This window comes from Ornithodoros turicata, chromosome 3, assembly GCF_037126465.1.
Source record: "Ornithodoros turicata isolate Travis chromosome 3, ASM3712646v1, whole genome shotgun sequence".
Classification (NCBI taxonomy): domain Eukaryota; kingdom Metazoa; phylum Arthropoda; class Arachnida; order Ixodida; family Argasidae; genus Ornithodoros; species Ornithodoros turicata.
In genome coordinates this window covers 13,624,934-13,651,096 of record NC_088203.1, presented here as the reverse complement: position 1 = coordinate 13,651,096, position 26,163 = coordinate 13,624,934, and the positions used below count along the sequence as shown (strand labels likewise).

At 46.8% G+C, this 26,163-nt stretch overlaps 1 protein-coding gene across 2 annotated transcripts; it reads right to left on the bottom strand.

The window, feature by feature from the left end:
- Positions 1 to 543: 543 nt before the first annotated feature.
- Positions 544 to 26,163, bottom strand: LOC135388136 (Y+L amino acid transporter 2-like). Of its 2 annotated transcripts, XM_064617492.1 has the most exons (11): positions 26,001 to 26,163; positions 21,326 to 21,394; positions 19,412 to 19,480; positions 15,543 to 15,638; positions 14,574 to 14,675; positions 8,576 to 8,836; positions 8,383 to 8,508; positions 5,392 to 5,491; positions 4,469 to 4,765; positions 2,307 to 2,535; positions 544 to 1,853 (listed from the first exon to the last, which is right to left on the bottom strand). In XM_064617492.1, exons 1-11 carry the CDS (start codon positions 26,122 to 26,124, stop codon positions 1,590 to 1,592), a joined length of 1,737 nt encoding a protein of 578 aa, XP_064473562.1. In that variant the 5' UTR covers positions 26,125 to 26,163; the 3' UTR covers positions 544 to 1,589. The 2 variants fall into 2 exon arrangements, with proteins under 2 accessions (XP_064473562.1, XP_064473563.1); XM_064617493.1 differs by lacking the exon at positions 21,326 to 21,394.

Sequence of the window (26,163 nt, the reverse complement as noted above, 5' to 3'; positions counted from 1 at the left end):
ATATTTTTCATGACGATATTAATCAATAGGGGGGTGAGTACGCTGCCCTGTGGGACACCTCGTTGGACGTGATGCGAAGCGGTATCCTCCTCCGTAGTGCGTACAAAATGAGAACGGTCTGTGAGGAAGTCTCGGAGTCATGGCGGGAAGAGAACTCCTACGTTGGCATCTTCGAGCGTTCGCAAAATTGCATTATGTTGTACACTGTCATACGCCTTCTTAACGTCTAGGAAAACAGCGGCGGACAGGAAGCCATCCGCACGGACACTATCAAGGACACTATCAAGTGACGACCGGCCTGGGCGAAACCCCATCATTGTGGCCGGGAAAAAGCCGGTACCAGCTGAGCCTGTTGAAGACCATTCGTTCCAAAGTCTTCCCCACACAGCTGGTAAGGGCTATCGGGCGGAAGGAGTCCAGGTGGTGAGGAGATTGGAGATTGTTACATTAAGGTACATTAGAAGAGTTACATTAAAGTAGCCTTTCATTACAATCAATTAAAGTACAATAATTCAACTACATTAAAGCGTTGTACCGAATCGTATCTCGTTTATTTATTCATACGTACAATACTCACAACCCTGATGTGTCCTTTAAGAAGTATGAAAATTGCGAAGAGACTTTTGATGCCCCTAAGGTGCAACACTATAACGGTGACATGTTTTTCATCCAAATTTATGTAGCGGGGCATTTGATGAGCGTCCGTGATGTGGCTAACGCGTACTCATATTGCACATATGAGCAACAGACGGTATGTGTAGTAAAACAAGAGAAACTGCGCTAGTTGGTAACAAGTCATGTTGGGGAGAAAGGCGCAACAAAGACAAAAAGAAGGGAGAGGAGTGAGCATATCTAGTCGTAGCTTAGCATGATCATATCACATCTCGGGCTTGTTTTTGTCTTTGTTGTGCCTGTCTCCCCAGCATCAATATACGTGATGGGAATTGATGTTCTGGGGCTGGAACACATAGAAAGGACAAACACATACAAAGCCTCAACTGCCTAAGAAAGTAATGTTGAAAGAAGGAAGTCACTGAAAAGATTAGCCAGCTGTAGGAGTCGAACCTATCTGCTGGATTTATTACCCAGAAGATGTGGGTTCGGGTCCTACAGCTGGCTATCCTTTTCAGTTACTTCCTTGTTTCATCAATATACGTGAGAGAACTGATCATCTGAGGCTGAAACAACCTGGAAAGGACAAATTCATACTAAGCCTTAAAAAAGCCCTCTTTCATAATATCATATTTTCCTCCAACAAGAACTTTATTGCTATTCATTTATGCCTTCATATTATGCTACTGTACATTGAATATGAAGGCAAAGTTTGATCACCCCCCCCCTTGCCCCCCGTCAAACGCTAACCTACTGGCCAGGTGGAAAGACAGATTTTGTACCATGTACCCTGTCATATTCACCTCAATGGTCTGTGTATATGACCCACGGGGCCAACAAGCCTCGACAGAGCTGCCGCTTCTGGCAAGCTTCTGGTATCCCTCCTTGAGCACCTTGCAAAGCTTGTTCGAGAGCGAGAGGGGTAACTTCTTGTTCAATCACTGCACCTCCTCGGTCTTTGCACATCGCCAGACCATTCAGAGCACCTTGTTCACCGCCAGGATATCTTCGAGTTCGTTTGCACACGGTGCGGAGAAGAGCACTTTCTGCACAAAGATGTTGAAGGCATCCGAACCAGGCAGTCGAAGCTTCAGGTGAACGAAAAGCCAATAGTAGATCATTCCTGCCCCTAGGATGAGCAGCACTAGAATGTAGGGAGTGTATCTAGCAGCGCTCACAAGAGGAATTACCACCAGCCCCATGCCGATCAGAAGTCGCACGACTGCGATCACAATTGGAACCTGCGATAAGACAAGATATAATCATGCTTCATTTCATTCGATGACACAGACCACAAAAAAGCAAGATGGACCTTGAGGCTGCAAGCCTCAAAACAGCAATATGTTCGAAGCGTACAATACCAACGCCATCTAGTTAAAGAAGTCCTGCTTAATATCTCAACTCACTCCTTTGCCACGTGAACATATAAAGTCCGGATGGCGTCGGCTTCAGCGAATCACAGCACATGACATCAAACGCAGACCTTTCTGCGGCTACACCAGCGGTGGCACATGCCGTTTATGCCAGCTTGTCGCCATAGCTGCCAAAAGCACTGTCGTGATTGGCGGACTCTTAATGACCACATCTAGTCATTCAAACGATCACCACCACCACCACCACCATTCAAGCGATCAGGCTTTGGTTGTCCATAAGTGGTGTTGACGGAACCCACAGAGCAACAAAACGCCACGTACCTTATATGCTCGCGGAGTTTCCTTCATGGTGTGGCGCAGCACGAACAGGCTGACAACGCCGAGGACGTCGAAGATGCTGTCGATGAAAACGCCGGCTTCGATGAGGGCATCTAGGCTTCCCGCGAAGACGGCATAGACTACTCCGAGAAAGCCTCGTACGATAGTCGACGAAAGGGGTACGGCCGACTCAGCATGAACGTAGGACAAGAACCGTGGCAGGTGTCCCTGCCTGCAATGACAGAGATTTCATAGTTTATAAAAGACGCCTGTTCGCGACACTTTCTCGATTTTTATGTTGACAGAAAGGAATAAGAACAAGTTAAGTTTGCAAGGCGAGTATACGGCAGAAGAGTGCAGTGTGTCGTAAAACTACTGGGAATAAAAGAGCTCCTGTCATGACTCTCTTTATGCCCTTACTGACCAGTCATTTGAAAGAAAAAATGCCCTCTAGAAAGGTTTTTGTTTAATACGCAACTGGCAAGTAGACAGAAGGATTATCATGTTTGTTTTTCTGTAGGGTTTATTCACATGACACCATCCGCAGGAGAGCGCCACTGTCGCTATAGCAATTTGCGGCGATAATGTAAATCCTCAGGTTTTGACCTGTCCAGAGCCAGACCTACACCCATGTCACATTCCCCGTACACTTGGTATTTCAAATTTATTCTACTGTGCGAATGTTATACTATGCACCACATCCCAGTATAATTTCCATGTCTTCAACGTTAATAGTGCTCTATAAATAGCATATGGCAGTGAACGAAAACCAAAACCAGGGACCTACGAAAACTTACAGGGACCTACGTCATGGCGGCGATTTTGCCTTTTCGAAGCTAGTGCCCTCTGACGGGATGACGTCAGTGAATAAACTCTATATTGCTCTAAGTTGTAATTACCACAAGTATCTTCTACGCGCTTTAGCTGAACTCAGTTCATATCGTGACTTTGATGCCTTGTGCAGTGATATTACCTAGTCATAAGAAGTTCACGTGGTCACAGTTGAGATAGCACTATGGATATGATGCGCCGTACGAAACTTTGGCGAATTCGAGTGGTCATTTCGTGGTAACTATTTTCACCAGATCCCGCCTGTTCTCGCCAGTGTTGCCAGATCTCGCATGTTCGCGTGGTGCCTTCTGAACGACAGGAATTTGCCAGCTGCACTGTTTTCGCCCGGCCTCCAAGCGACCGGGCAGCAGTTTGCTCAACTATATCCGGTGTCCTCACATCCGCATTGGGAGGGTGGCGAGGGCTCTCATTGGTCCGCACGTCGAAGTTCACGTGTGTTAGCAGACGACGGAACCCGGAGACGAGCGACCGCGATGCCCCTAGCGTGATCCAAGTGTCTAAAGACCATAGCGATAGGAAACAAAGGCTGGAGCATGGACTGCGATACGCCTACCACCGTGTCAAAACCACCAAATTCCTGACACACAAGTTAGGGTGGCAACGGTTACGTGATCCAGCGCGGGTACCGACGAAGCAACTTCCTAGCGCTAGGTCGTGTTACCACGAAATGACCACTCCAATTCGCAATTTGTTTATTTGTTGATGTATATAACGGAGTGCCACAACGTATACCTAGTTGTGTTCCACAAGATCCTCAACACAATTAAAAACTTGCTTCCTGGCCAAACAACAGATATTGCATTGAACATATTAACGTATAAAAACGACGATAAAACTGCACTTCTACCATATTAACGTATGTATAATGTTGCAAACGCTACGATGCTACTTGTATATGGGTGTGACATCGTTGTCCTTGCAATACTTTATGTGTATTCTAGTCGAATATCACTGTTGGATAGTTTATATGTACTGTGTGCATCGTATAGTTTTATTGTATTGTATTTTTCAGTAGGTAGTGCTCATCTATGCTTGCGTTGTTGTATCCGTAACTTTCCGTTGCAACTAGCCGCATTGTCACTGGGGTCCATGACCTTTGTCAAGCAGCTTTGCTGCTTTTTGCAGGCCCTCAATATTCATGTATTTTTGCATGAGTAAATAAAGACAATAATAAATAAAATAAAATAAACATATGGTGTAAGTGCAAGAACTGAATTGCTGAAAAGTGCTCGGGCAGTTTTAAAATCATAGAAGGCGCGGTTATCTAGGCTCGCCGTCGACGGTACGTTTTCGGGCGGCTGAAGCATGCTTACCTTGCGGCGGCTAGTACAACTCTCGAACTGCAAAACGAGGCTGCGCAGGCACAACCGAAGGCACTGATTGAAACGAAGACAGGTACAAGGATGGCCGCTTTGACGCCCCAGGTAGCTTGGGCGAAGGACACAGCCACAGCTTCCGATCTCAGCATCTCTTGTCCATCAAGGCAGAGGAAGTACGCCACGTTGGTGAGGATGTAGATGACCGTGACGGTAAGAAGACCGGCCGCTATGACTCGGGGCAACTGGCGATGAGGATCCGTCATTTCGGCGGCGACAAAATTAACGTATTTCCTGCAATCAGCGCATCCCCTTGTAAAATATGTGAAATTATATTTGAAATAAACGGGAAAATGGATAGTTGCATGGCTATATACTGTATTCTTTGTTGCTGTATAAGGGACGCTTCTTTTGGTGCCGGTAGCAGGGCATGCCTAACGCACTCTGGCGGGCGTACGTTACTTTTGAGGCTTCCGCTCTCTTCAGCATAGATAATTACCCACAGAAGAACTATAGTTCATTCCTCAGCATGCAATACTGAAGGGCATGCGATGGGCAGCAGGCAGCATGCTGAGGATAGCTCAGCATGCTATCCTCACGAGTCGTTCCCAGCGATAATTCCAACAGTTGCCCCTGTTCTTATGCAGACAGTTAGGCTATAGAATCTCAACTTCCTTCTTCAACAAAGTACCATTCTAATGAAGTCCTTATTGCGGACGTCCATTTTCGAACATATATGGTCCCACTCAATTTAGGCAAGAGCAATATAAGGGCAATTCTTTCTTTCTTTCTTTTTTCAGCGGCAACTGAGCTAACGGAGCGTAAGCCTTGCCATAGAAACTAGAGTTTAAACGCTGAAATGTTCTGATATGCACCCTATTTGACCGGAATAAATAAATGCCGATGGTGTCCATACATACCATCCGGAATAGGAGAATAATGCTCCATAGATGGCTAGAGTGATGCGACCAGGATCCTTGTTCGTGTTTGCGAACAACGGGACGTCTGTTAGATGGTTCACTGCGCATGGAAAGAACACAAGAATGTGCACGCATAAGAACGGACCAGATGCACTCCACGGAACACCAGAATATGGCTTCACTTTCTTGTCATGACAAAGAAACACACACGTACATGTAAACTGGAGATATCCGGCAATAACGAATTACAGCATCCAATTGGATAACCGTCCCGAACTCAGACCGTCCCGGAAGAGAACCAAATCTAAACAAACAAACGCGTTCTCGTATGATGTCCAGAATCACCGTGTAAAATATTTCCATTAACTTAGCAGCCAATTATTTATAACGAAATTGTGCGGACGGTGCTATCGCTGCAGTATATTGTCAGTAAATTTCGTCCAGGCAAGACATCGATTCCGAACGAAACGTGCTGATTACGTTTCCGATATCTCAAATCAGTCCTCAATGCATGGATCGTAAAATTCATCAAAAAAAAGAAGAAGAAGAAAAGGAGGGCGTGGGGGGGGGGGGATATGTAATACGGCGGTCTGCTGCATTTTCTTTCAATACGGCACTGCACGGTATACTCCACGAACTTTATTTAGTGGTTTACATGTTGCGAAGCTTCCAAAAGTAAAAGGGTTTTGTTTCTTGCCAGTGCGGCTCTTGCCAGTGCGGATTTGAGAGGCAATGAGAGCCAATTACTACTAATTAACAGGACTGTCTTCTCGGGGCAGGACCCGGAGAATCGGCTGAGAGGACGCGGTCGTGACTGAAAGGTGGTGGGCGATATGCCTCGGGGGTTGGGGGCAGGCAGATCCCCTGGACCCGCCCATGTCCTCATGTGGCCTCGTCCTCATGGCCATGTCCATGGCCATGTCCTCATGGCCTCGCCTTGGGGCGTTCGTCAAGGTGACGTCACATTAACGTCGAAACTCGATGTGAATGTGCGATTTATTTTTCTAACGACGCTCAGCTGGAATAGAACACTGGAATATACTGCGTTCCAGCAAGCTTACAGTGTGTATTGTCATCAAGCACGACAGTCGCCTTTCCAACCACCTCTAGGAGGCGCTCGCGTCGGCTTAAAGATGGCGGAGAAAAGAAGGATTGCAGATGGATGAATCAACCTGCTTCATGCCTTCTTCCACGAGACACGCTTACACAAACACAGTTACACAAACAGGAGCACACACACACACGTCAATTGCTACCGGTGTGTTGTGGCATCGGTGTGTGTTACCATCAAGTAAGGAACCTGCCTATGAAGGCAGGCCATTTTACACGCAGGTGCGTGTATTGGCATCGGAGCGGAAGACCAGCCGCACAGACTGGTTCCCTCTAACGTTTCACACGGACTAGCACGCAGGCAGGAAAGCGCAAGCAACATAATTTGTACTCGAATACAATCCTGACGTAAGTTTGACTTTCTTATGCAGGGTGTTCCATCTAACGTGACAAAAATTCTAACTTGTGACGCACTCGCCGGAGGATTGTGGGACCTTCGGCAATTACCTTCTGGAAACATTTTCCACCATTAAGGAAAGCTTTGGACAGTTTTTAATTACGGGAAATTTATTTTTTCAAGTAAGCTTTGAAAATTGCCAAGCGAACTTCACTTCACTCTTAAAAACGAACTTCACCGCATAGCAAGCTCCTAGCCAACCCATGTCAGCCAACCCAATGGGGTCAGCCAACCCATGTTGGGTCAGCCAACCCAACTCGTCTTGAATGATATCGTTATCTGCCCTGATTTGCTGAAAACGGAAGGCGTACGCCTTTTCTGTGACAATTATGAACCGCATAAGTGTCACAGATGATGGTTGGCTAGGAGCTTGCTGTGCGGTGAAGTTCATTTTTAAGAGTGTTTTTTTACAGAAATATGAAGTCTTCCACAGATAACCACAGCTCCAATAAAAGCTATGCACGGTATCGCAACAAAAAAAGTAAAAAAAAATTAGTAAAATTTCCGCTTTTGCCCCGCCTGCTTGATTGTCACAAAGAAGAGGGCACCGAAGATGCGGCGAGAGGAGGAAGTGTTTCCGCCTCTTGTTTGAACTTCCTTTCCCCGGCTTTGACCTTGATGTTGGTGACAACCGTCTTATCACAAACAAAACAAAACAACCGTCTTATCACAAAGAAAAGAAAACAATCGCCTTATCACAAAGAAGGCAAAAGACACTTCCTCCTCTAGACGCACATTTGGCGTGCGCTTCTTTCCGAAAATCAAGCAGGCGGGGCTGAAGCGTAATTCTTACTAATTATTTTTTCGACCACATTATTTCTGTTTATTTATTTCTACAGTACTTTTGTTGCAATACTGTGCATACACTCTAAGAACAGAACTTCACCGCATAGCACGCTGTCTGCCAACCATTGCCAAGAATGATAGGGTTATCGCTTCTGATTCGAAGCGAGAGGGGGGCGTACGCCTTTTTGTGGCGTCAGTCGTGACGTTGCCCACATCTGTGAGGCCGACAATGGCGAGCCCTTTCACATCACCATCACCACCACCACCACCACCTTGTGGCAATTTGGATATATGAAAGTTGCCACAAAAAGGCGTACGCCCCCTCTCTCTTCGAATCAGAAGCGATAACCCTATCATTCGTGGCAATAGTTGGCGCACAGCGTGCTATGCGGTGAAGTTCTGTTTTTAGAGTGTAGTTTTTGTTGGGTCTGCTGTTCCGTGGAGGACTTCATATTTCTGTAAAAAAAAAGTGAGGTTCGCTTGGCGATTGGCAAGTTCAATTGAGAAAAATAAATTTCCCTCAATCGAAAATTGTCCAAAGCCTTCTTAAATGGCGGCAAAAGTTCCCAGAAGGTAATTGCCGAAAGTCCCCCAATGCTCGGGCGAGTACGTCGCCAGTTAAGAATGTTTAATCACTTCAGGTGAAACACCCTGTATATTCGCCGTTAGACAATCAAATATATAGCGGTATTGCTCACCTCTGTAAGATAATACCGCTGCTGTAAGTATTATGGAAATCAGTACGAGGCATTTAATGGAAGACAGGAGATCCTGCACTCGTGCCGACACCTTCGTCGAGATGCAGTTGATGAATGTCGTCAGTCCTGCAACATTTAAGGGAAAAAATACCACGATGTCGAGCTTATTCGTAACGCAGTTTCGCAAATTTACCGATGAAGGTCGCGGCTACGAGGGTTACGGCTAAGTAAGGTGGGTTGCACGTGTGGTAGATCGGCTTCAGCACGTAACTGGCAAAGGCGAGGCCTTGTGTGGCTGCCCCTACGGGATCGGTGACAGTGGACTGGGCCCAGGCAGAGAGGAAGGCACCCACTCCGGAGCATCTGGGCAGAACCTTGCCAGCAGCACACAGGTAGGCGTAGTCCCCTCCAGACGCCGGCAGGAGGCTTCCCAGTTCAGCGTAGCATAGGCCACCTGCATGAGGAGGCCACACGCTGCCATTCACCAAACTACGCATTCGCATGTGCCGCCAATTTCATCTTACCATCTTAAAGGAACGCTAAACTGCTGAAATTTCCCCTCGCGCAATGAAATATGCCGTTACCTTGAAAGCAATGCAAAAGGAACGGAATCCATTCGTTGCGTCGTTCGTGATTCATGATAGATAGAAAAAAAACAAAAAAAAAACGCAATTGACGACTTCTCTCTTCCCGCCTTCTCAGGAAAGGCAGCAATGAAAAGCTGCCTGTCATTACTCTCTTCAAACCATGCAGTTGCACAATCATCCTGGTATATCGTTTGAGCGCCACCAATGACAGGTCCCTCCACATTGCCGCAACACGAGGAGAATAAATCGTTCATTCCGCGAGAAGAAATTTTTGTACTTTAGTGCCCCTGTAAAAGAGCAGGGAAGATACATTTAATGTGGATCGAAATCCTGTTTCATTCTTCAAACAGTTCATCAGGAGCCACTATGCACAAATAAATTCACCGCGCGGTGTATTGTGGCTGCGCCATCAAATTTGCAAGAACGTCCGAGAAAGCAGCCATTGGCCTGACCGATCGCCTGGCGTGACGTCAGATGACCTGCGAGCCGCAGTAAGCTCTCATTGGCTACCGAAAATTCGTCCGCTACTGGTACTCGACAGCCCGTTGGTCGCGTCAGACTATGTCACGCGTATACCATGATTGACCCTCCCATTGGGACTGCGAACGTCACGAAGTGAAGCCGGCTTCCCTCGTTCACTTACATGCTCTTTGGAGAAGTGGAGGGTTTCTAGAATGTGTACAGATCTGAAGCCTCGCGCGCGCGATACTCCTCAGCTTCTCCTGTCGTTTCTTCGCAAGAGCTCAGGTTATTTATTGCACAACACCGCTGCCGAAACGAAATTTATGGAGGGGCATTTCACTGGCGAATAATTTGATAATCCGGGACTTTACTTTACGTCGCGAGACAACTGCAATCATGAGCGGAGCCACAGTGGTCGGGTGTGGACTAGAGCCCTGCACGGGCCGACTTTTCCGGGCCCGTCCCGACCCGGGCGCATCGAAAAATGGCCCGGGCGGCGGTCCTTCGTGGTTCTATGCGGCCCGGCCCGGTCCGATGGCCCAGTGAATAGAGCCCGGCCGGGCCCGGTGACTCAGCGCATAGATCCCGGCCTAGTATTTCCAGACGTGACGTACGCGTTTCTAGCCTTGCGTGTATGGCGCTTATCACACAAATTTATAAGTAAATTTATAAAAAGACACGGCCACAAACATACAAGAACTGTCAGTTTGACACCACAACAGCACGAGACCAAATTCAATACAGGACGCACGCGGGCAAGCGCGTCACCGTTACACTACCAAGTTTTTGTGGATATAGAGGACGCCATCGACAAACGCCTCCAAATCCATACCCCTCTCTCCAAGTTTTGCGACCGTGTTTGTGAAACACGTGAAGAGTCAAAAGCAATGTAAAGTGGCTCTGAAAATGTTATAGAGGGTTGAATCATACGCATAATGTAGTGTCCCTTGCTTGTATTTGCAAATACTATGCACCGGAATGACGCAAGGACGCAAGCACGTGATAATATGAACTAATAGCCCTTCATTGCGTGGAATTAGCTGCATGACCCGGTCGAGCCTGACTCTCGGAAACATGTTTGTCGACCCGAGCCCGGCCCGGCCCGCCGTGCTGGCGTCTTTTGTCGGCTCGGGCTCGGCACGGCCTGGAGCACAGAGCTAATAACAAGCCCGGCCCAGCCCGCGGACCGGGTCGGGGGCCCGGGCCTGTGCAGGGCTCTAATGTGGACTACTTTCGTCCACCTGAGGGTTCGTTAATGTGCGCTAAACGCGGAAGACGGCGTGTCTGAGCAACTTGTACCCCACTGGCGAACCATACCATACAGAATGATACCTGGACACCCCTGATCTGTGCAGTTCACTGGCCCGCGGAGATTTGTGGAAAGCCCTTTTGTGACAATTAACATAACTGTACAAGTGTCACAAAGAGTCATAAGCTTTTTTCGTTTCTTTTCTTTTCTTTATCACATCACCATCACCAAGAGGCATGCGCCTCACGTTTTCGACAAATCATGTGGAAGAACGATGTTATTCGGGGCAATGACTGGCACAAAGAGCGTTGTGCGGTGAAGTATGGTTTCGAACTCCTTCTCAAGCATTTGAATTTGCCGCCACGACATCATCGTGATCTTTCCGACAGATGGATGCACATGAGGCCTTCACTAGTGGAAAAGCTATGAGCGCCATCCCTCGTCCGTGAGAGATAATTACGATAATGCGTAGTCCTATACATCACGCGACAAACATGCCGGTGAAAGAAAATAACGATAGCGTCGATTTCGCCCGCCGGTGAATTCAAATGTAGCTCCTGTAGGCTGACGTGTTCCAGTCATTTCTATTGCTTAATGAGGCTACTTTGTTACAGCGCTCAAGAGGTGATAAGAAGTCGAAAACCCTACAACAGAAAAAGTTTCGTTTACGGTATCAATTATTTTTATTGCTAGCGACGCAACATGTTTACAAACGCCCATTTTTTATTTCTAAGCATTTTTTTCCTGTTGTGAGGTCTCCGTTGTTAATCTCGGTCGTTTGTTCTTGTTGTTAGTCATAGTGGCGCTGCAAGAGACGAACTCATGCGCACCACTCTGGGCTCTGCGGCCGCTACGTGCATTACGGTGCTTCTTTTTTTGGACTTCTGTTCTCACGCACCCTATTCTAAGGATACGTACTTATACCCGTGTTCAAGCTAAGAACGGCACGGAATATATTTCGCCAATCGTATAACAGAGAACAGAGTTACTCTGGCGGAGAAATTATACAGCAGCGCCACCACGCTCAGCGTCGAGCTCTACTTCGCGCGACGCAGAGTGATGCCACAAGCGATTGCAGCCAATAGAAAGAAGCGTATAGCCGTTCTTAGGTTCTTGGTTGGAGACACTATGCGTTCCAAAAGTACCTGACAGCATATAGCACTCTTAGAAATGAACTTCACCGCATAGCACGCTCCTAGCCAACTATAATCTCGAATGATATCGTTATCTGCTCTTATTTGCTGAAAACGGGAGGCGTACGCCATTTTTGTGACAATTATGAACAGCATAAGTGTCACAAAAAAGGCGTACACCTACCGTTTTGAACAAATCAGGGCACATAGCGATATCATTCGAGTTGATGGTTGGCTAGGAGCGTGCTATGCGGTGAAGTTCATTTTTATGAGTGAGACGTGGCGCACACCTCCGCAAAACACATTCATACGCATACTCATTCATTCTCACTCATGCTCAATGTGGTGAGTGAGTTGAGGAGCTGAGCGGGCAGTGAGCGAGCTTGAGTTAGAAAACGGAGAGCTGTAGTGAGCGGCAACCAATGTCTTTGGTTACAGCATTCGCTATGTAGATCAGTCGAACGAGTACCGCTACGTGGATCCCTTTCCTACTTGACTATCGTCCTAACCACCAAATAATAGCCCATTCAGTCCTTATCCATATCCTGAACAGTTACAATGGTAGCATAGGACCATATGGTTGAAGGGCAGTCTCGTGATCAAAGCGCCTGCAGATACTACACTGAGAACCGTGATATGTACTACTTGACAAAACTTACACTCATGAGCATGCTTACTCATGTTCAATGTGGCGAATGAACTGAGCATGGGTGAGCATGGGTGAGCAGGGGTTACAGGTACTGACCTCCAGTGGCGTAGCCACGGGGGGGCTAGGGGGGGCTCGAGCCCCCCCTACCTGCCACGGACCGACCCACGGAAATCGTGCAAATCCGAGGAGAAAATAATATATATATGGGGGTGGGGGTGGGGGGGGTGACAGTGTGACGATCGCGAAAGTTCTTACAGTTCATGCCGTCTAAGCAGCACTCTTGAATGGTTTTCAAAGTATGAGCTTTTCAAAATCCTTCCAATCTCGTGACACCACATCATTGGACATGACAGCCTATACATGTAATCATATTGTGCACGTCCAAATCAATTATTTTCGTTCTGTTTTTTTTTAACCGCATTTTGCGGCGTGCACGAGTATGTGTATGTTGTCGCGCCCAGGATCAGCGGCGGGGGGGCGGGGGAAGTAGGGCGAGTTTTCGTATCGAGCCCCCCCTACCTTGGAGGTCTGGCTACGCCACTGCTGACCTCTGCTCTGGGGATGACTCCGAGAAGAGCGATTTAACAAGCAGTCGGCACATACACCAGTGGACTAATTGTTAACAGTATAACATATTCCGTGCATTCACACGTGGAGCATCCGCAAGGAATATTCTAGTGGAAGAAAAAACATCTGCTCACGTGGCGGAAGTTCTGCCGTGTCTTATGCTAAACATTTGCATGGCGCCGTAATTTAGGGACCGGCTTACCGCATATACATAGCGGACGACACCCTCAGTCCTGTCGTCTGCTACCGAATATCTTGTAGATGAACAACAGGTTATTCCCAACACCACCTTAATAGAGAAAGCCTGCTTACTCGTCGAGGGGGTGGGGTAAGCATCGGCTCGCCGCGTTGTTGGCCACACAGAAGTGGGCGTCGTCACGACTATAGCCTAACAAAAAAAAAAAAAAAGACGGGTGGAGGATAGAGGATGAAGGGTGGAGATGCGTAGAGGGTGCATGAGTTCGTCGGGGAGAGCAAAGCGTTGAGGGGTCGTTGAGCAAGACCAATACCACCTAGATACAGGAAGGCCGCTTACTCGTCGACATGACGTAACAACTAAGAGAGAGCCAATTAGGATCGTGTTTTCAACGACCGCGTAGCCAATCACGAACGTGTTTTCAGCGGGCATAACCGTGAAGACGAGCCACCGTCAGCTTCATGGAGAGCGACTGTCGTCTTGAGTAGTAAACGTCCCCCGTACTAAATGGGAAAACAAAATAAAATGCAACATTATCCCATGTATGGATGGTTCCAAAAAACATTGATTTTTTTTTTTTTTTTTTGAAAGCGTGTGGTACTTTTAGTCTACAGGTTCAAATTTGTGAAGTTAGCTGAAATTATTTGCGAGTTTCGCAGAACGGCGAATCGCGGTAGCAGACGAATTCTAACTTTATATATCGACGTAGCGAAGGAGGGAGAGGATGGCGTTGGCAAGACCCGAAGACGTGACGTAACGAATTGTCAGCCAATCAGGATCGTGTTTCCAACGCCCGTAGCCAATCACGAACGTGCTCTCAGCGGTCGTATAGCCACGCAGATGAGCCACCGTCAGTCGCATGGGCAGCCACTGTCGTCTGCGAGCAATTGAATGTTCGCGCATACTAAATGGAAAAACAAAATAAAGCGCAAAATGGTCCCATATTTTTCTCCAGACTGATTTTCTGGAAAGCTTATTGCACTTTTAGTCTACAGGTTTAAATTGGCGAAGTTAGCTGCAATCATTTGCGATTTCTTGAATTCGCAGAACGGCGAATCGCGGTATAGCAGACGAATTCTGACTTTATGTGCCCACGTAGAGAAGGAAGGAGAGGAGGCATTGAGCAGGCCTTCTGTATCTAAGTGGCGTTGATATTCCCGGTGATGTTTAAAAGAGCGCAAAGAGACGTTGAGCGCTCACGTGGCAGCAGAAAGCTATGACGTTTTGCGCATCTTCCGCTGGGGGGATTCTGGGGAGTGTCGCTCCTGTTAATACGCGGATTCGAACACAATCGCAGAGGACGGCGAAAGAGACGCAAGTCAACTTGCGTGAGGTTTGTGTTGTGCACCTAGGAGTGAGATGAGGCCACCCAGACCCCAGATGATGAGGTCCATTCCAACGGAACCGGCCTCTCGGTACACCACAGACGGGGTCACGAAGATCCCAGAACCTGTACAAGGAAAGAACAGATGTGTCGAACCATAAGCGACCACAAAGTGCACACGTTGAACCTTGCATAAATGAACAAAGAGTTAAGGAAAGTCAATCCAGAGGGGTTGCCACATTATTGATTATAGGCTCAGGAACAATGACGGTAGGTTTGTTGATGTTGTGTAGCAGGGCCTCAGCGTGGCTGTGCCTGGCCGCACTCCGCGCATCGAGGAATCGCTGATTCATCGGCTGCGGCTGAATGTGGCCCGAACTCCTCTCCTCCTATTTAAGATGAATCAGCACCCATCACCTCTTTGCCCAACGTGCAACGTAGAAGCCGATGTGCCACACATTCTCATTGCCTGCCAGCGGTACGAAGTCCACCGATCGAGTCTCCGGCGCCGCCTTGCTCATCTAGGCTACCGAGAGCTTTCCCTCGCGGTGCTACTTGGCCCTACACAGCACGCTGAAGTCACGTCTGCGCTGGCACGATTCCTTCGGGAATCTAAACTCCTGGGCATTCTCTGATGCGCAACGATTTTGATAATTTTCTGTACCCCAGCTGTTTTCTTCTGTTTGCTTGAAAGCATTAGGGAATAGCAAGCCCACACCGTGGCTAACCTTTCCCTTTCCTTCTTACTTTGCATTAAACATATTCCCCCCCCCCCTCAGCGTGGCCTTAGAAACACTGCTGCAATGGAAAGCTAATAGCCTATCCCAGAAAATTATGTTCAGTGGCCACGACACACACACACACACATACATTGGATGATGATGGCGTGGCCACGAAAACACTATACATCTCCGTGTTTTCTGTGAGCTGCTGGTGCAGTACTCGAATGCTACGTATAATACATGTATAGAGCAAGTTGCGTGCGAGGCTTACCAATGACGCACCCGATGAGTAAGGCCGTTCCACCGAAGAGGCCCACTTGCTTCTGTAGCGGTACTGTGCCATCTGCACACTTAGCTTCTACGGCACCTATACCACAAAGCAAATCATGATTGGAGGAAACAAACAGCCCAAAACTAGTGACATCTCGGTGATGCCGTGAAAAGTGACTTGTGATGTGAGCTTAGGACACGTGCACACTTCGTTTCGAAAATAGAGGACATCATCACTGCGTGCACCGAAGCTCACGACGAAGAAGCACGATATGAGGGGACGGGTCACGCGGGCACCCCAAACAACTAAATAGCTGAACGCCTCGCCCTAGACGCCCACCACCTCATGCCCACGGAGCAATTCTGTTTGATCAGCTCCGAAATCGATTCTTTTGTCTTCTGCGAAACCGTGAGGAATGGTCAAAGTGAAAAGCCACAGTATCCACCTATCCATCTATGCTAAACATTCGCAGACGACACCATCTATGCTATCGTCTGCTACGGGATATCTTGTAGCTGAGCCACAGGATATTCCCCGTGGTTAGAAGAGTGCAAAAAGATGTGACATTGAGCGCTCGCGTGGCTGCAGAGAGCTATGACGTTTCGCACATCTTTCGCTGAGAATGGCAACTTCAATGAAGCCAACGAAATTCAATGGCCCGACGAAGTCCAACGCACTGACTGATAAAACGTTGAACGTGAGGAAGCAGACGCACCTGCACCGCAGGATAGATCCTCGCCCCACACATATACCTTTAATGATGCCCGGACCATTGGAAACATTACTTCAGCACCTCTAGTCCTACACCGTATCGAGATATCCTCCTCACCTGGCTGCACCCTGTGTGGAGTGCCAGAGGACACCTAGCACATACTGCTCAGTTGCCAGCGAGACAGAGCAGGTACTAAAAAGCAGAGTTCGAGGTAACTCGTTACTGTAACTAAGTTCCTTTTTTGGTAACTTGTAACTTAACTCGGTACTTTTGCGCCGTGGTACCTTTCAGAGGAACTCGTTTCTTTTTCATGTAACTTTGCCAAAGTAACTTAAGCTAAGTTCCAAGTTACTTTTAATTCGCTTTTCACTCACGTTCACATATTTTATTGCTTTCTCTCCGGTTCTTTCATGGCATTTTATGCCATAAAGCGTGATGTTCAATCAATGAGAGTATTCTATTCAGGAAGTAAGAACCGCTGCCATTGAAATGAAGCTGAACCATTGTGCGCCCACAGGGAGTAAGATGCAAAGCGTTGAAATTGTTGGACATACGAGTAAATGACCTAAGCGTGTTGCACTCGTCCGCAGGCAACTCAAGGTCTAACTCAACTGCTCACGCGCGCTGCACATGTGTACTGCTATTTCGTGTCCGAAGTACACTCTTAAACCCGTACCTTTTATTGTAACTTTTAGAAACATGTAACTTCTATATAGACGTAGATTTCGAGATTTCTTACAGGTTACACCACTGTAACGTATATTTAGAGGTTAAAAGCGACCAAAGTCATGTCTTCACAACACGAATAGAAGTTACATCTCGGAAAAAACAAAAACAGCTTGTTGTAACTTATAAATGTACCCTCTACTCCGGCACTGTAACTTCTAAGCGAAATCTCCAACGATAATTTCTTTGTTAGTTTCTTATCGTTTGTTTTCCTTCTGTTTTGCAGCATAATGCCGCGTTTCAGCCTCCCATTCGAGACGACAGTTGCGAATCTACGCTGTTATTTTTTATCTGTTTCAGCGTCATCTATACGTCGACTGCATGCTATCAATGCTGTATGCACACAGATTAAAAGTTCGCAGTCTGGAATACTGTTAGTATGTTTCTTCCTAAAGGGTGAAAAACCATTGTCAATGCCGCAACCACCAAGATTTCCGATTTCGCTGCGTAGCCGAGCCTGGTCTACGTCTGTCCACACAGAGCGGTTTCCTTGAAACGCTTAATGCTCGTCGTCCGTCCGTTAACAAGTGTAATCTGTTTTAATCAGTGATTTTCCTCGCGTTTATCATAGTATCGTCAGGAACAACGGAAAAGCTAAATGTCGCTAGCAAACAAGGATATTTTCGGTGTTCTCAGGGGAAACTCTAGTGAGTGCGAAGACTGCAAAGAATATATAACCGAAAACGAACGTCATCCACCGCAGCCCTAATTCACACACTTCATACACTGGGTAAGTGTACATTTTGTGCTAGGTACGTGCGTTATTTTGATAGCAAGAGCTCTTAGCGCATGTTTGTTGTGATTATGGCAAGCGTTTCGCGGTCCTGGATATGAACGCCACTTACGCTTGCTACTTTTCTGCTCTTACTTGGTCGCCAAGTCAATACACCGGCGTCCATTTTGCGAGCTGCGGATATATGCATCGAGATATATAATTCGCAGCTTCCTACTTGTTGTATTCTTACGATATTCTAAGACTCAATCGCGGAGTGAACGCCTTCCCGCACTTATGCTGCTCTCTCAGCGTACCTTGTGCTTTGTACGGATTTGAATGGTTCCGTAAATGTTACTCTCATTGCCCAAACTTTTGTTCCCAGGATCGCACATGCAGGTTCACATACCGTCAACCAGCGCAAAATGCAGTACCTCACAAACTCGTCCCAGAGCGCCTCCAACGCTGATAACGCAGTAATGTAGTGTCTCCTGCGTTACTGCACACTCATACTCCTCAAGATTGTGTGCGTTTTATGTAATACTGTATTGCCCTTTGCGCTCGCCTCTGCAACACGAATGTGGAATAAATTTTTTTCTGCTGCAATTCTCCATTTCGTTGGGTCTATTCAGCTTAGCAAACATAGGTCAGTTGTTTTGACTCGCTGGCTTCCTCGCACTTTTATGCATTGCTTCTCACTTAGAAGATAGTTCTTTTTTCCACATACCTTTGGTAAAGCGATTATAGTTCCTCCTCACATCAGAATCGCACTTGTGCACAATGTGTCACCTCTAGATAGACTTCTGTTTTTGTAATATACATATGTGCAAGATCTCCTTTTCTGCTCGTGCATTTTGGTACCTTAGTGTGTTCTGTAAATGTCTGTCCATATCCCACGCACAGGGTGTTTGTGTTTATTCGCATCATAGCAGCGCTCATTTGACAGGTGGGTTGTGTTAATTTTCGCAAATTAACCCATCCGTAGTGACAAACATTTCCGACATTTCCTGACGCATGTGTTTGTAACTACGGATCGATTAATTAGCAAAAATTCACATAACCCACCTGCCAAATGAGCGCTACTCTGTTGCGAATAAAAATGAACATCCTGTATAAAAAGCCGCACGTTGGCGTAACCTTTACGGGCAGGTGCTGGATTGAAGGCCGTAACCTCTAATTAGTGGGTGCCTTTGTAACTTTTATAAAAGGTACTGCTCAGAGGGTACTTGGTAACTTCTGAAATAGAGGGTAAAATATTGCGATTTTTTACCCTTTACTAAAGGGTACCGAGTTAAGAGTGTAACTTGGAAGTAAATCGTTCTTTTTTTAAGTAACTGCGAGTTACTTTCAGGCTGATGGACTTCGTTATTGGCTTAGTTACATTTTTCACACGGTAACTTATCTCGTAGCGAGTTCTTTTTGACGCGAAACTTCTAGATCTATGCAAAAAAGTGCGTTCGACAGATACGTCAACGGACTCGTGACATCACGAAAGTACTCGGTGACTGGCCAACAGTCTATCGGCGCGGTTATGTTCCGCTCTGTGACCTTCTTCCTTAGGACTCTCGTTGAACACACATCTTTCCAGAAATGTGATGGCAGAGCCCGTCACCCTAAACATGCTGGAGTAGCCAGCCCAATATAAAGTAGGACTGATCTCTCTATATCTTCCTTCGTTTTTAAAACAAACCAAAGTGAACCACATGGGTCAGAACTTACAGGTTGGCACGGTATTGCCGTCTTTAATTGCACTACTACCATCCTTTGCCACGGGAGTCCCATCGGCACCTGCAATATGCAAAGTGTATTAAAACGCAGTGTTTCAGTTAAATCCCCGGACTAAATAATTCGCGAACGGGTGCACCAATCGGAGAACTTTCTTTTTTACAAGTATCTCTCCGATACCACCTACAAGCTGCGCACCGTGTGAATGAGTGGGAGGCGCTCATTATTTAGAGAAAAATTCAAATGAGTTTCGTGAAAAAAGATATAACTTCTAAAGCAGGGCGCAGTCAGCACTAAAATGGGTGCTACCCCTTTTGGGACCTTCAGTGGACACCTTTTAGAGAAAAATCTGCGATCGGTGATATGGATACTCATTAGTCGCTACCTAACAAAAAGTAACGAAATCCCGATATCGGTACATCCCAGGCAGCACGACGTACTGAAAGATCGAGTGCAATGGGGCTGGACGGTATGTGTCTTTTCAAGTTTGACGGGTCTCATCAAGGCCTTCCACCTACCGGTCCACTCCCATCGCATTCGACCTTCAGTAGATTGTGCTGTCTGGGACATTCGTAAAAGTAACTGAATACCGTTACCGTTATCAATAAAAAGTAAGCACAAACACTGACAAGGCATATTGCAGCTATTCTCGCAAACAACGCTATTAAATACAAATTCATCCTATTGTCATCCTGTCTGATTGGTGATTGCTATCTTTATCATTCCTTCAAACCTTACACCCGCTGATAATATTTTAATCTTTTTCGCTATATACATATACTGGCGGCATACTCGGGTAATTATGACCAGCCGACGCTTGTTGATACTTAGGCTACAATTACAAGGAATAAACTTAGGCTACACAATAATAAAGTGACATAGAACATAAGTTAAGGAAATGATGCTATACATAGGTTTGCAAAACCGCTACTATTTTGAGAACCATTTGGAAATTTTCCAAAACTGGAAAATTTCTGGAGGGCTGCTTTGGTCTTAATTTCTCTTTCGTTCTCTCGTTGAAGATGATGAATCATTCACTGCCCGTAGCTCTGCTACAGAAAGAGCTCAGCTTGCTCCGAACATAAAGTTACTAAACATACCTTCATATACTTTTTCAAATTGGACGCTAAGCTCGTTGATGCACCGATCAACTTTTCCATCGGGACGCACAGAAGAGATCTCAAAACCACACTCGAAGGTGCCTGCTACAGAAGGCCATGGTCCCTCCATGACAGACGGCATGACTGACGGGCATGGCTGTGACCGTGCATTAGGGTCAACGTACAGCAATGTCACGTGACCAGCGAATAGATAATGTGTGACTCATTGCCAGGAGGGCACCTTGCTTCTCAATCCAGCAAAATTCAGAGTACGTACGGCGACGGCCGTGACCTCACTTTGCGGTCAATTCATCTCCCTGACGGAGTTCTCAAGAAGGTTCCATTCCCTTCAGTCAAATCTTAAGGGTCATTGTCTTCACTTTGCAAGACACCAATGGTGTACTTGTTGAGGTAATCCCCGATACGAAACCCGTGGAAGCAGGTACAGCCTCCTTGTAGTACGACGGCCGGAATGTATTCTATGCCTCTGTTCTGGTCCGGCCGTGGTACGGGGCGAGCTTTTTGAACTCAGGGAAAAGGAAATATGATTGACAGCTAGGGGTGAAAAAAAAAAAAAATCGAGTTGGAGCCGAGACGAGCTGCGACAGTATCGGTATCGGTAACGTTAGAAGATCGCGATTCCGAAGATTTGTAACGGAAATACTTGTTTCGTTGCAAACTTATAAAAGTAGCGCGATCCGTAATCCGCTACCGCAAAATGTAACGGGTACAGCAACGCCGTTACAATTAACGGGCACAGCAGTGCTTGGACGTGTCGCGATAGGCTGCGTCGTGAAAATGTGCTTACCAGTGTCCCCTTTGCTGCTATTACGCCTTGTTATTCCCTCCTGCAGCACGGATGGGCTCCAACTGTCGCCTGCAAAGCCACGCATTACGGGAGTCACAAGACCACAGCTTTTGTTCAGGCACAAACCTATACTCTTATACAAGTATCTGAAGGATGCTTGCATACAAGACACCGCGCATCTGCTCTGCATTGATCCATAAAGGGGTTGAGAAATCAGTCTCACACCGCATGTCTTCAATTCAGTTTACGACATTGTAGTCAATATATTCTATACACGATGTCATAATTGTCTCCGAAGCACGCTGCTTTTGTAACAACATTTGCAAAAATACGCTTTCCAAAACTCAATAGAGAGAGAGCGGTACACCACCGGTAGACGGTTACCATGACAACAGTGTACGCAACGCACCTACCCATGAAGGGGTGCGTGCATGTCGTTTTCCGAAAATACGTATTATACACGAGACCTTCACTGCGTAACACCGCGCGTAACGACCGCTTATTCAGAATGATATCCTTCTCTCCCCAGATTTGTTTAAAATGGCCGGGAAGTACGGGCACATGATGCAAAATTCAAAGTGCCCGAAATGTCTGGGTACATCCCACGACATCAGGAAAGGAAACGATGTCATTCACAGTGATGGTTAATGGCAATGGCAGGCAGGGTGCTATGTGGTGGTGAACAGTTATGGGCCCGACAAGGTAAGAACGCGGCCCACGGTCATAAACCCTGATTCCAGTTCGACGTGTTCACCTCGAAGTTCAACGCGCTTGGCACATCGTTCCTGAAGCTTCTTTAAAAGGTGGTGTCCGCAAGGAGGCTGGAATTATCATTATAATTGGGGTATCCACTTGGAGATGCCTTCCAAGAAGTAATACACCAAAAAGTCTCGCAAAATCCACCGTTCGTGTTTTTTCATAAAATATCACAAACATCGGATTCGAAACCAACTGACAGCTTCCGGTTGAAACGGCCCTTCCCTGCCTCTGTATTCACACGAACGACATCCTCACGGAAGATTCCAATGATCAGAGAGACGAAGTTCCGTCCCGTGTTATGTGGGCATTCACACGGTGCGGAATATCGGGAGTGGCGTACTGCACACTTGGCAGACGACACTTCGCAGACGCCGTCAGCCTCTTTCCTGTCGTGTGCTATAGAATACCTTGTGACTTGAGTATCTTGTGTTATATAGACTTATTGTGAGTATAGAGCATCTTGTGTTGCAGGACATTCCGCACGGATAGCAGTGTTCGTGAACACTGAACGTTGAGCACTCGCGCTCAGAAAGCTACGACATTTCTCGCGTCTTCTGCTTCTGCGGGGAATGTCGCTCGTGTGAATGCACGGTGCTTCACTTCTTCCATTGCCGGCGACGCTCCCGATCGCTCAGCTGACGGCGTTGTCGTGGTGGTTGCAATCCGATACCACCGAAAGTATGAACGGAGATGTTTCTAGCGACAGTTCGGCACCATACTGCGAGTCGGAAGACCGCATTTTCTGACGGACAGCCCGCCTTGATAACCGACTCCAATGACGTCGGTCCGCTCACTGTTGCCTGAATTCGGCCGGGAGCGCGCAGCGGCAGCCGTCTACGAAATCAGATGAAATTAATTTTCTAATGTCTCTGAGTGTTGCAAAACAAAATATTCCGGTTACATGTATTCCATGCCCCCACTATACTGATCGCACCTTCAGTTCAACTGCGTTTTTTGTCCGGTCGCCATCTTTAATCCTTGAACAAAGGAATCCGACGTCTGCTCCCATCACCCCCGAGCACCCCGAGAATCGCTTTCCTTTCAATCTTGTTTTGCGGGTGTGGAACTTGGAAGCAAAAAATAGTCCGACGAGATTCGGCGAGTACGGCGGATGTTCAAGGCATTTGAATCGCGAGTCCTTCAGAACCTGTACTGTCTTGCCTGCTTTGTGAGCGGTGCACTGTCCTGCACAGGGAGGAAGGTGGAAAGAATCGTTCCCGTATAGCTTCCTGTGACGTTTTTCTTTAAAAGCCAGAGCAAGCTGCAGTAATATGCTGCTGTATTAACTGTTTCACCCTTTTGAAGATAGTCAGTCACCAAAACACTTCCCTTGCCCCAGAAAACCGTGGCCATGGCCTTTCCGCTGACCTGGTTGAGTACTGAATTTCTCCGGCCGCGGAGGACCTGATGGCCGCCATTCCATGAACTGTTGTTTTGTCTCAGGATCATAGTGGTGCAACCATGTTTCATCAACTATAGCACGTAGCTGAAGAAGAATATCACTAGAACCCTCAAAATGCTGCAAAATCAATTTCGAGTCAACCATTCGGCGTTGTTTCTCACTCCAGCATTCAAACGTTTAGGCACCCTTTCAGCTGACAGCTTCCGCATACCCAACGTGACTTACAAACCCAACGCGCTTTCTGAGCTTATGGAGAATATCAACAATTTCGGGTCTCGACACTGCCGAAGGTCTCCCTGATCTTCCTGTGTCATCGGTGTCAAAACATCCACTCTGAAAGTTGGCACACCACTTCTTCACGCTTGAGTATGATGGGCACCCGTCCTGTTGCAAAAATATGGGCTTCGCGTTACAAACCTACAATTTATCTTCTTTTTATTTTTCTCCGTCTCCCTCTTTGTGTCTACGACGACGAGATGGCTTTGTATATCTGCAAGTGGGTCGGGCCGGAAACTTTTCAGGACGTCCTCGTATCAGTGGCAAATGAGAGAGAGAGAGAAAGAAGCAGCCTGTCTCGCAGTGCCAGATTTTCGATGTGCAATGACCAATAACTTACGAACGCGAGACCTGCGTCGGCAAAAACTTCTTCGGTATATTCAAGAGACAAACCCCCGCATCAGAAACATGGTTCCTCCCAAACTGGGAGAATCGCTTCGCAATGCCTTTAAATTTCCAGCGACATTCCGGACGTTTATCCGTTGCGATTTATCCATCCACGCGAAACCAGATGCCAACAGCCTTATGCAAACGGAATCAGGGCAGACGCCGTGAAGTGGCAGCTTCCACAACCTTAATCCCGTACCAACCGGCGAATCGCTCGGATCTTGAAGAGTGCAGCACCGACCTACTGCACTTACTGTGCTGGACTTGCCGATATATTCATACATCGCGCGACATACTGTCACGCATGATTAACCTATTTTAGCCAAACCTGGCCCACACCCTCTGTACTGGACATCAATTCAGAATCCTTGACATACGTCACTTTAAACCTTCACTACTTTGTTGGGGCGTATCCATGTTGTACAATAACGAAACTTACGTCGTGTTTCATCGCCATAATGCAACCCACTTAACAGCAACTTGAAAGTGGTTATTACGAGGAAACGGAACGAAAGTACTCCACGTGCAAGACGGCGTTGCAACCACCGAGGCATTCCCCTCTGCAAAGACATAACGATGTTGCCGTACCACGCCCCAATAAAACTCGGCTAGCTTTCAACGGTCCGCGTACCGCACAGACGTTCTAAGATTGTATAAAACGTGTAAAAATTAGACCGAAACATACTAAACGTAATGTATTCCTCCACTCTTCGTTCTTTGCCGGAGTGTCGCCCCTGCCGATGAAGCTCCTCATTCATCATCTCAAAATAAAGTTGTTGTTGTTGTTGTTGTTTGTTCTTTGCCGTGCCTCCATCCTTGCCTATTACCTTAATTCTTTCCTCCCTGTCTCGCATCAGTGCAGCACACCTTGCGCGTATCTCAAACTGCTATTTTAATGTATTTTGAAAACAACTTTTTCGCAAGCACAACACAACGTACAGAGTGCGCCCAGCAGGACTTAATTGTATTCAACTAAAACGTTACTTATAGCCTCACTGCATTACTCTAAAAGTAGTTAATTTCGCGGTTTTAGTGATTCGCGGCGGAGTTTGGCGAATATTTGGCAGGACTTCAATTTTGCGATGCATGTTCTATGTGGTTGTACCATGCGGGGCTCATCTGGGTCATAGTGCTGGAACCCTGAGGCTTCGCTATATCGGTGCGACACTCACGTTGAGTTCAAACCCTCCCCGATGAACTTGACGGCAACGATATCGAGTTGAGAAGGACGAAGTGATGTTCGATTAAGTGCGCAATTGTATATTGCAAAACCAAAATCAGTACTACTATAATAGTCTAGTATAATGCTCCACTAAATAGCACTCAGTAAGTCAGTTCGATTTAGTGAAACTCACCCACTGCAAATTACAATTTTCCTAGACATTCTTCCCATAGTTAACAATAGTATTAAGTAGCAAATTCTTCATTCGTCGTGGCGCTTCATTTATTTATTGTTCTTGTTGTTAACAATATTTTTACGGGACTTAAATTCGCGGGGAAAAAAACGGCGATCGCGAAGTTCGCACAAATTAGATCCTCGCGAAAATCATTTCTGCTTTTACAGGTATCCGCATAACGAGAGGATGCAACGAAACGGCGCAAATATCCTGTTACAAAGTTCCGCAACATCTGAACTCAATGCATTATAGAAAAGTTATAAAGTTCATCCCTGCTATACGAATCGTACATCGAGAACTAGTTCAACGAGCTTCGTAACCCTATAGAGCTTTCGTAACGCTCGATACCGTTCAAGAGAGTCACGAGATAACATCAGGTTTATGTGACCGTAATTCGAGAAGAAACATCATTTTTACGCATTTCACGAAAGAAAGAACAGTGCGAAACACTCACCCATTTTGCAGTGCGTCCCTGCAGGGCAGCTATAGGCCGCTGTGCCGCGTGGCTGGTCGTGGCCTCGCATATGAAACAGCTGGTGGAAGCATATACTGCACGTAGGTCGGGAATATAACGTCATAAAATAACGTTTGCCGTGATTTGACCTCGACGCGCCACG

Coding starts and splice junctions, on each gene's coding strand:
- LOC135388136 (XM_064617492.1), bottom strand. CDS start 26,124: ATGACGTTATATTCCCGACCTACGTGCAGTATATGCTTCCACCAGCTG. Junction 14,676..15,542: donor ACTCATCGGGTGCGTCATTG/GTAAGCCTCGCA, acceptor TTCCTTGTACAG/GTTCTGGGATCTTCGTGACC. Junction 8,509..8,575: donor CGTAGCCGCGACCTTCATCG/GTAAATTTGCGA, acceptor TAAATGTTGCAG/GACTGACGACATTCATCAAC.